This window comes from Rattus rattus, chromosome 9 (assembly GCF_011064425.1).
Source record: "Rattus rattus isolate New Zealand chromosome 9, Rrattus_CSIRO_v1, whole genome shotgun sequence".
Classification (NCBI taxonomy): Eukaryota; Metazoa; Chordata; class Mammalia; order Rodentia; family Muridae; genus Rattus; species Rattus rattus.
In genome coordinates, this window is record NC_046162.1 from 49811501 (window position 1) to 49826000 (window position 14500).

The 14500-nt window shown below is 51.3% G+C and overlaps 2 protein-coding genes across 6 annotated transcripts; one reads left to right on the forward strand and one right to left on the reverse strand.

The window, feature by feature from the left end:
* The first annotated feature begins 3599 nt into the window (after positions 1–3599).
* Positions 3600–7445, forward strand: Slc16a11 (solute carrier family 16 member 11). Of its 4 annotated transcripts, none has more exons than XM_032912472.1 (7): positions 3600–3726; positions 4657–4839; positions 5065–5237; positions 5476–5683; positions 5926–6069; positions 6319–7086; positions 7173–7445. In XM_032912472.1, the coding sequence occupies exons 4-7, from the start codon at positions 5482–5484 to the stop codon at positions 7400–7402; spliced, it is 1344 nt and encodes a 447-aa protein (XP_032768363.1). In that variant the 5' UTR covers positions 3600–3726; positions 4657–4839; positions 5065–5237; positions 5476–5481; the 3' UTR covers positions 7403–7445. The 4 variants fall into 4 exon arrangements, with proteins under 4 accessions (XP_032768363.1, XP_032768362.1, XP_032768364.1 ...); XM_032912471.1 differs by having other exon boundaries at positions 3633–3726; positions 5337–5683; XM_032912473.1 differs by lacking the exons at positions 3600–3726; positions 4657–4839 and having other exon boundaries at positions 5155–5237; positions 5473–5683.
* A 757-nt stretch (positions 7446–8202) lies between these two features.
* On the reverse strand, positions 8203–11973 carry Slc16a13 (solute carrier family 16 member 13). 2 transcript variants are annotated; one of them, XM_032912476.1, is made up of 4 exons: positions 11489–11973; positions 11205–11348; positions 9639–10376; positions 8203–8983 (listed from the first exon to the last, which is right to left on the reverse strand). In XM_032912476.1, exons 1-4 carry the CDS (start codon positions 11685–11687, stop codon positions 8778–8780), a joined length of 1287 nt encoding a protein of 428 aa, XP_032768367.1. In that variant the 5' UTR covers positions 11688–11973; the 3' UTR covers positions 8203–8777. The 2 variants fall into 2 exon arrangements, with proteins under 2 accessions (XP_032768367.1, XP_032768368.1); XM_032912477.1 differs by lacking the exon at positions 11205–11348 and having other exon boundaries at positions 11489–11859.
* Between the last annotated feature and the right edge of the window lie 2527 nt (positions 11974–14500).

The window sequence follows — 14500 nt, forward strand, 5'->3', positions numbered from 1 at the left end:
AGCAGTTGGGTCCCACCATGTTGTTGTCTGGGTGCCAACTGGTGCATAATTTTCCTGGGCAGATGTTTTAAAAGGAAGAGTCTGTTCACTCCGGCTAGAGCAGTTGAAAGAAATGCCTTCAATCAGGCATGGAGGTGAACACCTCTAACCCAGTACCTTATCCACAGTCTCAGCCTCAGGCAGAGCTCTGAGAATTTAGGGCCAGCTTGGGTCTGTCCTGAAGCAAGTTTCAGGCTAGCCAGAGTGACATGGTAAGACCCTGTTGTCATCCTCCCTACTCCAAAAGAATGTGCCACTGAAATCTAGCTTGGTGAGTCAATGAGTTTAATTCTGTTACTTACAGAAGCATGGCTGAGGAAGAATTTAAGAAAACTTGGGCTTTGTCCTCTGCCCTGTGAAAACCAACCAAATCCTGAAGGGGTAGCAGGGTGACTTATTGACATCTAAACCAGTAAGGAATCTTTCTCTATAGCAATGACTCAGCGTTTGCATATCTTCAGGAAGTTATGAGGCTTATGAGTACCACATAGACCACCTGTGTGCCTCCAGGTGATTTCCCCGTGTGTCTCCACCCCACTTCCGTGAGGAAATGTTAGTGCACACCTCACCCAGGTAGTCACAGCTGCTTTGGTGTCAAGATGGCAGTGGCCATGTCATCCCTGAAGGACACAGTTCCATAACAGTACAGCTGACCTGGAACTATTTATGTAGCTCAGGCTGGCCTTGAACCTGTGATCCCTCTGTCCTGGCCACCCGAGTGCTCGGATTATAGGTGTATACTACCACTTTATAAACATCTTGTATAGGGGTTGGGGATTTGGCTCAGTGGTAGAGCGCTTGCCTAGGAAGCGCAAGGTCCTGGGTTCGGTCCCCAGCCCCGGAAAAAAAAAAAAATAAATAAACATCTTGTATAAAAGATGAATAAAATGTATTTTGAGTCCTCTTTCGGTTTCTGAGTCAAGAGAAGGCAGTCAGCATGTTCTCACACGCTCGGCAACACAAGAATAACAAAGTCAGCAAAACGATAAAAGCAAAAGTCTCTGGATCAAAGAGGGGTGTCTGGAGGAACAGAATAAATGTATGTATTTATACATATGTATATGTAATGGAAATCCTGTAGGTTGGAGATGAAGATCAGTTGGTAAAGTGCTTGCTTTGAACGCATGGGTCTCAGGCTTCTCCTCCAGCACTGCAAAAACAAGCTAAAATCAATGGCACACCCCTGAAGGCATGACAGACATTAGTGCCACCATCAAGGACGTGAAAGATGCAGAGGTAGTGGCTCTTATCAAACTCTCTTTAACTCTTCTATTTTGTGCAGAAGACAAATGGGTGAAGGAGAACAGGAGTTGACTGTCACAAACCTAATCAAATAGTGATTCCAATTATAATTGCTGTTAGATATGGTGTCCTCATTTGAGCATATTGACACATCTCCTGGCACTGGTATGCAGCGGTTGGCCTAGGAGACGCTTCCTTCTTAGCACATGCACACGAGGGCCACCAGAGACAAGTCGCTTTCACCTGACAAGAGCAGTAAACCCTTTACCCTTACACCTCAAAGGTAAAGTGACTCTCCAGCCATGTATCGTAACTTAATTTGAAGTGAGCTTGATCACATGTTTTTCTTCCATAAACTGTCACTCCAGTCCACTCCATTGACAACGTTACGCTGATTGAACAAAGTTAGCAGGAAGTCGCAACCACTTGAACTCTTTGGTAACACACACACTAATCAGAGGATGGGAAATAAATCCAACCAAAATTCAAGGGTCTTCTACCTCAGTAAAATCTTCAGGAGTCCAGTGGTGTGGGGCATGGAGAGATATTCCCTCTAAGGTGAAGGATAAGGTATTTTTTTTTTCTTTTTTTCGGAGCTGGGGACCGAACCCAGGGCCTTGCACTTGCTAGGCAAGTGCTCTACCACTGAGCTAAAACCCCAACCCCAAGGTATTTTTTTTTTTATTTGGCCTCTCCTACTACCAAGAGAGAAGCATAATGTTCAGTAGGTCAATTTGGATCCTGGAGACAGCACATTCCTCACTTGGGTGTGCTATGCCAGCCCCTATACTAAGTGACTCAGAATGCTGCTAGCTTTATGTTGGGCCTGGAACAGGAGAAGGCTCTCCAGCAGGTCCAGGCTGCTCTACCACTTGGACCACGAAATCCAGCAGACTTGATGGTACTTGGGGTGTCAGTGGCAGATAGGGATGCCATTTGGAGCCTCTGGCAGACTCCTGTAGGTGAGTCACAAGGGAGGCATAGCTCTCCACCATCTGCAGACAGCCATTGGCCTGCTACTGGGCCTTAGCGGAAACAAAACATTTGACATTTGATGATGGATTAACTAGGTCACTATGCGACATGAGCTGTCCATCATGAGCTGGGTGTTTTCTGACCCACCACGCCATAAAGCTGGATGTGCACAGCTGCAATCCATTATGGAACAGAAATGAAATGGATGTGTTTGGGCCCCAGCAGGTCCTGATGGCACAAGCAAGTAGCATGAAGAAGTTGGTCAAATGCCTCTGGTTCCTACCCTGTTTACAATGCTTTCTGTCCCCGAGCACACACACACCTACAGCTTCATGGGGTGGTGTGCCTTATGGTTTGCTGACTAAGGAAGAGAAGACTGGACCCTTGTTTACAGATGTTCTGCCTGCTGTGCAGGCACCACCCACAAATGGACGGCTGCAGCATTCCAGTCACTGTCTGGGACTCGGGGACCTTAAAAGGCATGGTTAAAGGGAAATCGTCACAGTAGCAGAACTTCTGACAATACACATGGTCGTACACTTAGCTTGGAAGGAGAAAAGGCCGATGTGAAATTACGTACGTACTGATATAAGGGGATTGATTACCTCCAGTCCCAGCACCTGGGAGGCAGCATAAGTTCAAAGCCATCCTTAGCTACACAGTGAACTTGGGGTCAGCCTGGGCATCATGAGCCCCATCCTTCCCACCCCCCAAAGAGAAAAGGAGTCACACTTTCCATTTAATTTTCTTAAAAACATCCATGCTTTATAACCCACGTGATTCTACAAAGACTCACAGGATCCATGTGTTTCCTTGACCTTGAGTTTGCTGGATCAGGTTTGAGTCTGCAGTGGCCGCCTGGCAAAGGGAAGCAGTGCTGTAGAGTCCAGTCCAGTGGCCCTGAGCTACAGTGGTGACCGTGGGGGCTATTATGTATCCTATTCAGACACTGTCCTAAGTCTCTTACTTACACATGCATACACCGTGACGGATTTGATCCTCACAACAGCCCTATCAGGTAACTATTATTATAACCATTTTAAAAACAAGGAAACAGACACTTGTTTGCATTCAGATAGCTAAGGGAAAGTCAAGCTCGGGAAGTCTTATTGGGGGTCCGTTTTTCCAATGTTCGTTACCTCCATGAACAACACAGGACTCTGGCTAAGAGCACGAGGAAGACAAGGAGCATGCCCTTTCGCAACCAATCCCCCTAGGCTCTGGATTTCCCATTCTGCCAAAGTACACAGCATTATTTGGTACAACCCAGAAATAGTTTCTCCTCTCTGGCTATATTTCTACTTCACCACGGAGAGAGCCATTCGGCCGCTGGGTTCCACTTACAGGGAGCAGAGTCCTTACTGACTTCTCAGGAAACCAGCCAGTTGTAGCCTGCCTCCCTCATGGCCAAGTACCTGCAGGTGCCACCACCGCGGTGGCTTTCACAGACAGCTCCTGGCTGGTGAACCAGTAAGTCCACTTTCCTAAGGTGTGTGTGGCAGGGCCTCAAACCTTCATGGTCTTCTGTTGTAGGACATCTCAGCAGAAAAACCATTTACACTAAAACCTAGAACTGAGAAAAGGGTAGACTTGCTGAGGAGGGAGGAAGCTGATTCCCTGGGGTGGGAGTGTGGGACAGGGAGGTAGCCTGACTCGCCTTGAATGGTGGGGTGTGCTGATGAAAGGCTGTCTTACGCACTCTAGTCTTCCAGTTTCAGACTTCTGAGCTGTTTCTTCCCTTTCTAGGCAGATACTTTCCCATCAATTAGGAAACACTGCCATCTTGTGGCTACCGGTTGATATACGCTCCAACCTGAAAATCTCTGAAATTTCAATGGCAGAGTTTAATGATTAAACCAATTGAGTCAAATGGCTGAAGTAAAGCGATAATGACTGCTAAGGAAGGATGCTCGTTAAGGTCTTCAAGAAAAAAAAACACCCGAGTTGATTTCTCTGAATTCTTAAAAAAAAAAAAAATCTAGCCTAAGCCTTTAGCGAGTCTGGTGGCTAAGAGCTCAGCTATTCCCAGTCACCTTTGCTTTAGAATCCTACGCACTGTGGCTCTGCATGGATTCTGCCCTTTCCACGACAGTTCACATCAATCTCTCTCCAGGCTATTTCCCTCAGCTGTACCAGTCTCTGTGTCACCCCTAGGTCTGTTCTCCCTGTATCCTCCCACGATAGGATAAACCTAAATGCAGATATTTCCACTTTAAAAAAAAAAAAAAAGCTGAACGGTTTAGAGTAGATCACCTAACCTCTTTAAGGATCGGCTATTCCATTTGTAAAATGGAGACAGTGCCGTCTTCTAGGGATACTGTAAAGATGAAGTGACAGAGTATGTAGAAGCTGCCTGGAACACCACAGGTGTTGGTACTGAGAAGTCGCTTTCCTTCCCAGTGAGGGCATGCTGGCCATTGGAGGCCAGTAATTTGATTTCGGAGCTTTACGGGATCCTCAGCAACAAGTCTGAGAATCCAAGAACTCATTCAGGTTTTAGAGACCACCGCTATTTTCATGCGTGGGCAGCGGGCCAGGCAAGGATTGCAACCCGGCTCTTCTTGCGTGCGCAGCCGTCGGCAGGTGCGTGGGCGTGAGCCCCGCGGCGCCGAGAGGCGCGGGGAGAGGCGGGGCGCGGCCACCCGGCACCCTCATTCCCCGCAGTTCCCTATCCAGGGCTGGGGGTTGTGTGTGGATAATTCAATCCCCGTGGGACTCGGCGTCAGGTCTCGGCCAGGCCTGGGTGGATTGGCTGTCTCTCGTTCCCCCGCCCTCGGTATTCACCCCCACCCCCACCCCGTGTCCCAGGTGGCTCGGGTCCCTGTGGTGATCTCTGTTTACCGGAGAGAGCGGTCCAAGTTGGGCTCCATCTCTGCCCTGGCTAGCTGCTCCGCAGAACCCTGCCTGCCCGGAAAGCGCGGAGAAAATTCAGCCGAACCCACTCTCGCCCTTTCCCTACCCCCAACGCCTGGAGAGGTCGGGTAAGAGAAAAAGGTTGGGAAGGATGAGCCCCTGGCCTGGGGGGGTCCTGCTGCCCCACGTCCGAGGACCTCACGCGCACCCAGGACTTCTATCCCTAGGCCTGCTTCCCGCGCCCATGCTCCGGGCGACGTGCCCACCCTGGGCGAGCAGCCCGAGGCTGGATCTCAGGGACGTCAGCTCCCTAGCAGAGGCCCAGGCGTGGAGACTTCATTCACAGGTGTTTCCCCACCCCAGCAGACGGCGATGACCCCCAAGCCGGCCGGACCCCCGGACGGGGGCTGGGGCTGGGTGGTGGCGGCCGCAGCATTCGCCGTGAACGGGCTCTCCTACGGGCTCTTACGCTCCCTGGGCCTTGCCCTCCCCGACCTCGCGGAGCACTTTGAACGAAGCGCCCAGGACACTGCGTGGGTCAGCGCCCTGGCCTTGGCCGTGCAGCAGGCAGCCAGTGAGGGGGGGCCCCCGAGGTGGGAGGCGGGCACCGGGTGGAGAGGCCGTGGATGTAGTGATGGGAGACTGCAGACTTGATTACCAGACAACCTGAGAGCTACTGGTGGAACCAAGTTCTAGAAGAGTGGGTCTTGAGGTCAAAGGGAGGAATTACCAGGCCAGGCAAAACAGCCAATGAGAAATGTTGCGGATAGTTTGGGGGTCCCGGGGCATGTCTTCGTTGACTCCGCCCCCTTCTAGGCCCAGTGGGCAGCGCCCTGAGCACTCGCTGGGGGGCACGCCCCGTGGTGATGGTTGGGGGAGTCCTAACCTCGCTTGGCTTGGTCTTCTCGGCTTTCGCCCGAAGCCTCCTGCACCTCTACCTCGGCCTGGGCCTCCTCGCTGGTAAGAAGAATGGGGTGCCCTACGATTAAGGGGTGATAATGGGAATAGAAACTTCTTAGAGGATAGGGGACTGTACAAGTCTCTCTCTCTCTCTCTCTCTCTCTCTCTCTCTCCTCTCTCTCTCTCTCTGTGTGTGTGTGTGTGTGTCCGCGTGAGTGTGTGTCCGCGTGAGCGTGCAGGGGAGAAGCGGGACTAAGGAATGCAGTCAAAGCCATATCTGTACCCTCATCCTGTCCTATCCATTTGCAGGCTCTGGCTGGGCTCTGGTGTTCGCCCCAGCCCTGGGTACCCTCTCTCGATACTTCTCCCGCCGTCGGGTCTTGGCAGTAGGGTTGGCGCTCACCGGTAATGGGGCATCCTCGCTGCTCCTGGCACCTGCCTTGCAGTTCCTCCTTGATACTTTCGGCTGGCGGGGTGCCTTGCTCCTCCTTGGCGCTGTCACCCTTCACCTCACACCCTGTGGCGCCTTGCTACGGCCTTTAGCTCTCTCTGGTGACCCGCTGGCCCCACCTCGCACCCCCCTAGCTGCCCTCGGCCTAGGTCTGTTCAGGCGCCGGGCCTTTTCAGTCTTTGCTTTGGGCACCGCCTTGATTGGGGGCGGATACTTCGTCCCTTATGTGCACTTGGGTCCGCACGCTTTAGATCAGGGCATGGGTGGTTACGGGGCAGCGTTGGTGGTGGCTGTCGCTGCAGTTGGAGATGCAAGTGCCCGATTGGTCAGCGGATGGCTGGCAGACCAGGGCTGGGTGCCCCTTCCGAGGCTTCTGGTGGTGTTTGGGTCTCTGACTGGATTAGGGGTACTGGCAGTGGGACTAGTGCCCACTGTGGGGACGGAGGAGGGTTGGGGAGCTCCTCTGCTAGCCGCTGCTGGGGCCTATGGCCTGAGTGCCGGGAGTTACGCCCCGCTGGTTTTCGGCGTGCTCCCGGGGCTGGTAGGCATTGGAGGTGTGGTGCAGGCCACAGGGTTGGTGATGATGCTGATGAGCCTCGGGGGACTCCTGGGCCCTCCTCTGTCAGGTAAGGGCTGAGCCCGAAGATTCGCCCAAGACTGTCTTCTGTTCCTGGGATGCCAGGCTTCTAAATGTCTTTACCCCTCTTCTCAGGCTTCCTAAGGGATAAGACAGGAGACTTCAGTGCCTCTTTCCTGGTGTGCAGTTCTTTCATCCTCTCTGGCAGCTTCATCTACATGGGGCTGCCCAGAGCCCTCCCCTCCTGCCGTCCAGCCTCGCCTCCAGCTACCCCTCCGCCTGAGAGAGGGGAACTGCTCCCAGTCCCACAAGTCTCCCTGCTCTCCACGGGGGGCAGCAGCTCCATCCGGGATACCACTTGTTGATCATTTTCTTGGTTGACTTCCTTAATAAAGAATTTTTATCTTACCCTTCTGAGAGCTCCATTAGCCAATCCAGGACCCCAAGAATCTCTACTTAAGATACCTCGAAACACTAGCTGAAAGCGACAGGGTCCCAGCGGCGCCGACGATGAGGAATGTCTGTCCAGTTTGTATTTCTCCAATCCTTGCCTTAAGAGGGTCTTTGAGGAACCGTCGGCTAGTCAGTTCCGGTTTCTTAGGGGCATACCTAAACCTCATACTTTTAACTTCTAAAAATTACTTTTATTTATGTGTGTTTGTGGAGGACAGATCTCTTGGAGCTGGACTTACAGGTAGTTGTGAACTGCTGGGCGTAGGTACCAGGAGCCAAACAGGTCAGCAGGAAGAACAGGAAGTGCTCTTAGCTGCTGAGCCCTCTCTAAAGACCTACCTTCAAAAAGATTTTTATTCAGTGTGTGCGTGCATTCGTGTGTGCGTGTGTATATGTGTGTGCGCGCGAGCGTGCGTGCGTGCGCGCGCGCCCATGGATACCAGAGGAGGCTGGATCCTCTGGATTATACTCTGGCACACTGGAAGAGCAGGAAGTGCTCTAACTGCTGAGCTTTCCTTCTAGCTCCCAAACCTTGTTACATTCTTTTTTTTCCTTGCATTTTGATCCACCTTTGTGAGCCTAGGAGGAACAAAAATCCACCTGGGTATGGTTGTGTGTACCTGTAGTCCTAGTGCTTAGGAGGAGGCCAGGTCTCAAGTTCAAGAGCGGCCTGGGCTACACGGTGAGGCTCTGTCTCAAAAGTACAGGGCTCTCAGGTCATCACGCATTAGCTTTATCAGTTCCAGTCTCTGCTCCCAAGCCGCCTTCTTCATTACAAATGCCTTTCTCTTAAAATCCCCCGCCCCCTGCCAACAGGAATGGTGGAGAAGAGGGAGGGAAGAATTCTGGTCACCAGAGTTCACGGACATCTCCATTCCTTTGCTCAGCTCACGGCCCTATTAGCTGCCCCCAGGCACCTTGATCTCCAGCTCCTTTTGAGGTTACAATTGTTGTCCAGTTTCCTTATTTGTTTTACGTACAAGGAACAGCAGAAATCACATAAAAACATGAGGAGACTCCTGGCCTTTGACTTTCAGCTTTGATTCAGGACTCAGTGGAATGAGATCTCCTGGAGCCCTCAGCAAAGCTGAGGAGAGCAAAGGAGATGACAGGTGAGTCCTCAACAAAATACATATGGTTGGCACATAAATGGGAGGAACCCTGGGCCTGCTCTGGAGGCGATGGATCAAGAATCCTAAGGCACTGTGCTTCCGTGGATGCCTTGATGAAGCCAAAGACCTGGCACTGTCAAGCTCTGGTTTCCATGGCCACTGCCTTCGGTGGAGTTTAGTTCTCTCCCAGTCCCTCCTCCTTGGGCAGGGGAGTTTTAGTATCTGGTGCCTCTATCACAAGGTCCTGAGGTCTGGAGGTAGAAACTGAGATGCAGGAGAAGAAATGGGGCAGGGTGATAAGAACTCCACTTCCTGCAAGTAGGAAGGCCCCGGCTACCACAAAAGAAGCCGTGTAGTTGCCTGTCACATCCCGGAGGTAGCCTGGGTTCAAGAGAGAAAAAGAAACATACATGGGTGATCTGCACTTTGGGTCTAACCGCCTAGATCCATTTGTGGGCAAAGGAAGACCCATTGTCTTAGAAGAGATGGAACTCCCAAGGTAGGACCAGGTGAAGACGAGGCTGGAGTTTCTTAAACAGCCTTAAGAGGCCCTTTCGGCTGCCACCCTCCCTGTAGGAAGGATTTCAATCCAGTCTGTAGGTGTCATATTAAGTCAAGCATATCTGTGTGTTTTGTGCTGGCAACAGTGGCCCTTTTAAGCCTCCAGTTAATAGTTAAAGAGGAAGATGTTAAAGATCAGAAGGTTCCGGCATCTTGAGCACGGAGAACTTTAACCAGATGTTTCAGACATTTGGGCAGGGGCCCACTGAGCCAAAGGAAAAGACACTGACATGTTAGGTCAAGCCAGGTCTTCTGAAAACCAAGCCTGCAGTTTCACCGATGTCTTCCCACTCAGACCTTCTTAAACCCAAGTTCTGTCTTCCTGCGAACCCACTTCAGGACTGTTAGGATCGGCTCTGCAGGCTGTACACTGTTTACATACTAGAGGGCACTATTAACCTACACCACCCAGGTTCCTTCCCCCGACCTGACACCATGACATGCCCTGCCCAGCAGGCCACCCTGTTTTGCTTACCTGATAGAGGAGCCCCCAGGAGCCCCCCGACACTCTCTATCATCTGCACGAGTCCCAGGCCACAGTAAATCCTTCCAGTCCCCACCAACTCAGGAATTACGGAGAAGGCCACTGGGGTCAGGGCTCCCGAGGTGAAGCCATAGGCCACAGCCAGAACCACCAGGGTTGTGGAAGCCTGGGCAACAGGGAACAGAGCTAGTGACACCCCAGTCAGGGTGGCCCAAAGCATCAGAAGTCTTGCCACAGGTCCTGGGACTGCATCTCCCAGCCAACCAGATGCCACACGCCCCACAAGGTCAGAAATAGCAGCCACTGAAAGCAAGAAGGCAGCAGGCAGGGGGTCCCAGCCCAGGTCCTGCAGGTGAGCCACCAGATGGACGTAGGGAATGAAGTAGCCAGTGTTGATCAGGGTGAGGGCAACAGTGTATCGGAGGAAGGGACCATGACAGAGGAGGGAGGTGATCTGGGCCCAAGGGCCACCCACGGCCGTGTCTTCAGTCAGGGAGAGTGGGCGGAGGAGAGCACCACAGGCCACCAGGTGTAGGGAGAGGGCAGACACTAACAGGAGTGCTCCCCTCCAAGCGTAGTTGTTGAGCAGCCACTGGAAGAGGGGGGCGAACGCAAAAGAGGAGATGCCCACTCCAGTCAGGGCCAGCCCCATGGCCAGAGATCGTCGCTGAGAGAAGTAACGGGAAAGGCAGGCCAGGGTCGGAGTGAAGGTCAGGGCCCAGCCAGAGCCTGTGGAAAGGAAAACAAGGTGGGGGGCTTTGGAGGTGTTTAGAGCACCCAGTAATCCCAACACTACTCAGTGGCAGTCTAGCCCCTGCCTTGGACTCCCTCAGACCTGGGTCCTCATAGTGCTGGCTTTAACATTTTCTAGCTGTGTGACCTTCTGTGTTCTGCTCATTCTCCCAGGCTCAACCACCTCATCTGCAAAATGGGGTTAACACATTTTATGGCAGTGGTGTCTGTCCTTCTTGACGTATTGACTCTTCAGTACAGTTCCTCATGCTGTGGTGACCCCCAACCATAAGATTATTTTCATCACTACTTCCTAACTGTATTTTTGCTACTGTTATGAATCGTGAAATGTAAATATCTGATGTCAGGGTGTATCTGCTATGCGACCCCCATGAAGGGATCGTTCGACTCTCCCAGAGGGGTCGCTCCCCACATGTTGAGAATCTGGGAAGACAAGAGAGTGGTCCTAAAGTAATTAACACAAAACTTTGGCATTAGAGCCCCATTTCTACTGTTTCTGGCCACATTAATCTTCCTTTGCCCAGGTGTGTAAGCATTGAAAGCTTCATTGTTATTTTTTAAGTAGGCAATGGTATCTATTTCAGCCCATACGTAGCACAATCTTAAAGAAATTCTCCCTTCTACACTCCAGTCTGATGGGTTTGGGCTTGTGCTTTCTGGATTATCTCTGACTTAGTCATTCAGCTTAAGAATTTCCTTCAGGGCATAGGTTCTCCCTAAGCCTTTTTGGAAAGAGGAAAGAAGGTGAAAATCCAAACGCTTAAAATCCAGGCCTTGGACTTCTGCCCTTGCCCAGGGTCTCACCTGACAGCAGCCCAATACTCAGGTATAGGTGGGTCAAGGAGGTAGCAAATGAGGCAAGCAGCATCCCCAGCGCAGCCAAGATGCCCCCAGTCATCACCACAGGCCTGGGCCCCAACTTCGTGCTCAGGGCACTGCCTATTGGGCCTGGGGAATTGGAATGGGTTCTGCGAGGTGGTCTCCACCATCCTCCCTCAGCATCCTCCCGACACTTTTCCCTTTCTGGTCCCCAAACTCCCTCTTTTCTCCGAGGGTGGCAGACCACCGCACCCGGACGCAGCACTCACTCCCAAACTGCTGCACCGCGATCCCTATGGAAGCGATCCAGGAGACTCTGGCTGCCTGCTCCTCAAACGCCGCCACAAATTCCACGAAGAAGACACCAAAGGAACGGAGCACCCCAAACACGAGCGCCGACTGGAAGAACGCTGAGAGCACCACCATCCATCCCCAGCCCCCGTCGGGGGGCTCAGCCCTATGCACCATTCCGGAAGGAACAAAGGGGTAGCTCCTAAGAGCCCCTGCTTGATCTGGGCTTTAAACCGCTCACTTTGGCCCTCCCACCAACCCTGCAGGACGCTTGGCGCTAAGCTGGGGCTGGTCGCCAGGAAGTTACTGATAAAGCATGTGGCGCCTGCGCCTTTCCCCAAGAGAAAGGAGGCCTATGAACCGGGACCTGCCACCGACACAGGGCCGGGTTAGCCCACAGCTGAGACTCAGACTCCAGCCAGATGATTTCTTTAGAGGCCAAAAAAACAAAACCAGGTTCGAGCCACAACCCTAACGAGAGGTAGTCTGGTTGTGGATTATGTTATCTTTGAAGAATCACCACCTGCCTAAGTGGGCCAACATCCAACACTTGGCTCGCCAATTAGGATGCAGTTCTTCAGAGCAGGGGGTGGGTCCGGAGGGGCTGGGCGGGGTTTACAGCATTGTTCTGGACCTGCAGTGAGAGAGGGGCGCATGCGTAGGGCGGGGCATGAGGAGGCTAGGTCCCACGTGACAAGGGACCTACCGCGAGGGTTCTGCGGGTGCTGGGTCAATCACATTTCCAGACTTGCATCAAAGGGTTAGTTCTGGATAAACTGGTCCTGACCAGGCAGAAACTCACTTGCTTAGTGAGGGATCCAAGAATTGCCTGGCAGCGTGGGTACGAAGGGATAGGTTATGAGGTAAGAGTCAAACTGATAGAGCACCTGAGGCGACTAGAAAAGCCCTGAAAAATTCTAGACGACTGAATTGAGGGGTAGGGGGCGAGGAAGAGGGAAGACTGGAAAGCACAGACTGTGACTCCAGCTGCTCTGGAGCCAGGGGCAAGCCAGTGGGCAGTTTAGCTAGACCCTGTCTCAATTTTTAAAAAATAATTAAGAAGGGGAATATGGAACTATTGAACAGTAGGTCCTGGTTCAATTCCCCATGTATTGCCTCCCTCCCCCCGTTATAAGCGGGGAGGCAGGGAACTGAAGAACGAAGACGATGACGTTTTGGAGTCCTGGCATTCGTTTCTGTAATGAGAATTTTTTTCCCTGCCGTTTCTGACCCCACTAGCAGGAAACTTGCAGGTCACTGAGACCAAAAATAACGGGAGAGGAAGGGCGGCTGTCACACCATCCGAGTCCCCCATTCCTACCTACTTTTTCCTCGGCGCTGCTGGAAGCTTTCTCTAAGCCTTCTAGTACTGGCCATTTCCTGACCAGTTGTTTTGGTCTTTTGATCTTATGCTGAACTACTTAAGAGAGACCATCTATGACCCTGGTCACTGGAGCAATCAGCTTCTTACCTAACCAGGGCTCTAGCAGGAACTATCCCCTCACCTCGTGAGAGCAATGACTTAGGCTTTTCTTTTACTATACCTCAGGCTCCCCAGGACTCTGACCTTGAAACCTTGGGTTTGAATTCATACACAGACCAATGGGGAATGAGGCAAACAAGAGGGGGATGGGATAAGAATCTATGCTGTTAAGAAATCATACTGTAGGGGCTGGAGAGATGGCTCAGCAGTTAAGAGCACTTGCTGTTCTTGCAGAGGACCAAGGCTCAGGTCTTGTCAGCTCCCAGGGTGTGGTCTGTAACTCCTGTTCCAGGGGATCTGACACCCTCTTCTGGCCTCCACAGGCACTGTACCCATGTGGGTCACGTACATACATGTAGGCAAAACACTACACATTAACATAAATATATAAACCAAGTTTGACTGCACAGACCTGTCTGCAACCCCAGCTATTTAAGAGACTGGGGTAAGAGGGCAGCAAGCTTGAGGCATGTCGGGATTACAGACTGAAATGAAGGCCAGTCTGGGCAATTTAGTGTGATCCTATCTTAGGGAATAAATGGTGAACTTGGCCGTGTTAGCATGCCCCAGTTACTCTGGTACTTAGGAGGCAGAGTCAAGTTTGAAACCAGTCTGAGCTACATATTAGACCCTTCCTCAAAAGCTCGAGGGGCTAGAGAGATGGTGTAGCAGGTGAAGTGCTTGCTTTGAGAGCCTGGTAACCCGAGTTCAATCCCTGAAACTCAGGAACTCGGAAGGAGAGACCTGACTCCACAAAGTCATCCTCTAACTTTCACATGTATACACGCCATGGTGTGTGCACACGAAAATACCACACATGCATGCGACCATAATAAATTAGTTAGGTTTATAAAATGAAAAGCCCTGTTCTCTAAACCCAAAGGGTTTGGCCTCTCGTGGAAGTCCCTAGGTTCAATCCCTTGCACCAAGCAAATCCAAACCAACTCATGTTGCATTTCGCAGTTGCATATGTGGAAAATGAAATGCTGAAATGCTTTGGGTCTGCAGTTTTGTTATCCGTAGACTCATGAACAGGGATATGTCAATGGTGTAGAAAATACTTGAGTCTCAAAAGAGCCTGGTCTTTAGATCTTTAGAATCAGATCACAGTCCCAATCTTGTCTTTACCACGTTTTACTCAGTCAAGAGACTTAACTTCTCAATTGGTTTCATCTGGGAACTGGGGAGAATACTCCCTACTTTTTTAGAGTTGCTGGGGGTTAAAGATAAGTCTATGCATTTAACATACGGTAAGTAATGATAGCTGGTCCTATTTTTGATAGGGGGCCAAGCTGTAACTTCTGCTTAGTTTCTGTATTTTGCTTTTTTAAATAACCTAGGTTATGGACTTTGGGAAAGAATGAAGAAATACAAGCAGCCACTAAAATGAGATTACCAGGGAGAGCATTAGACTAAAGAAGGAAAACAAAAAGCCCACAGCCTGTAGTTGGTGCAGGCACTTCAGAGATGGAATTTGTCTTTCCAACATCTGAGGAAAGTCCAGAGG

Bases quoted from the DNA above. Each gene is read 5' to 3' on its own strand.
- Slc16a13 (XM_032912476.1), bottom strand. From the start codon at position 11,687: ATGGTGCATAGGGCTGAGCCCCCCGACGGGGGCTGGGGATGGATGGTG. The intron at 10,377-11,204 runs GTGAGACCCTGG...TCCTTTCCACAG, and splicing joins GAGTATTGGGCTGCTGTCAG to GCTCTGGCTGGGCCCTGACC. The intron at 8,984-9,638 runs GTAAGCAAAACA...TCTTGAACCCAG, and splicing joins CCTGGGGGCTCCTCTATCAG to GCTACCTCCGGGATGTGACA.
- Slc16a11 (XM_032912471.1), top strand. From the start codon at position 4,774: ATGCGTGGGCAGCGGGCCAGGCAAGGATTGCAACCCGGCTCTTCTTGC. The intron at 4,840-5,064 runs GTGCGTGGGCGT...CCCGTGTCCCAG, and splicing joins GCGTGCGCAGCCGTCGGCAG to GTGGCTCGGGTCCCTGTGGT. The intron at 5,684-5,925 runs GTGAGGGGGGGC...GCCCCCTTCTAG, and splicing joins GGCCGTGCAGCAGGCAGCCA to GCCCAGTGGGCAGCGCCCTG.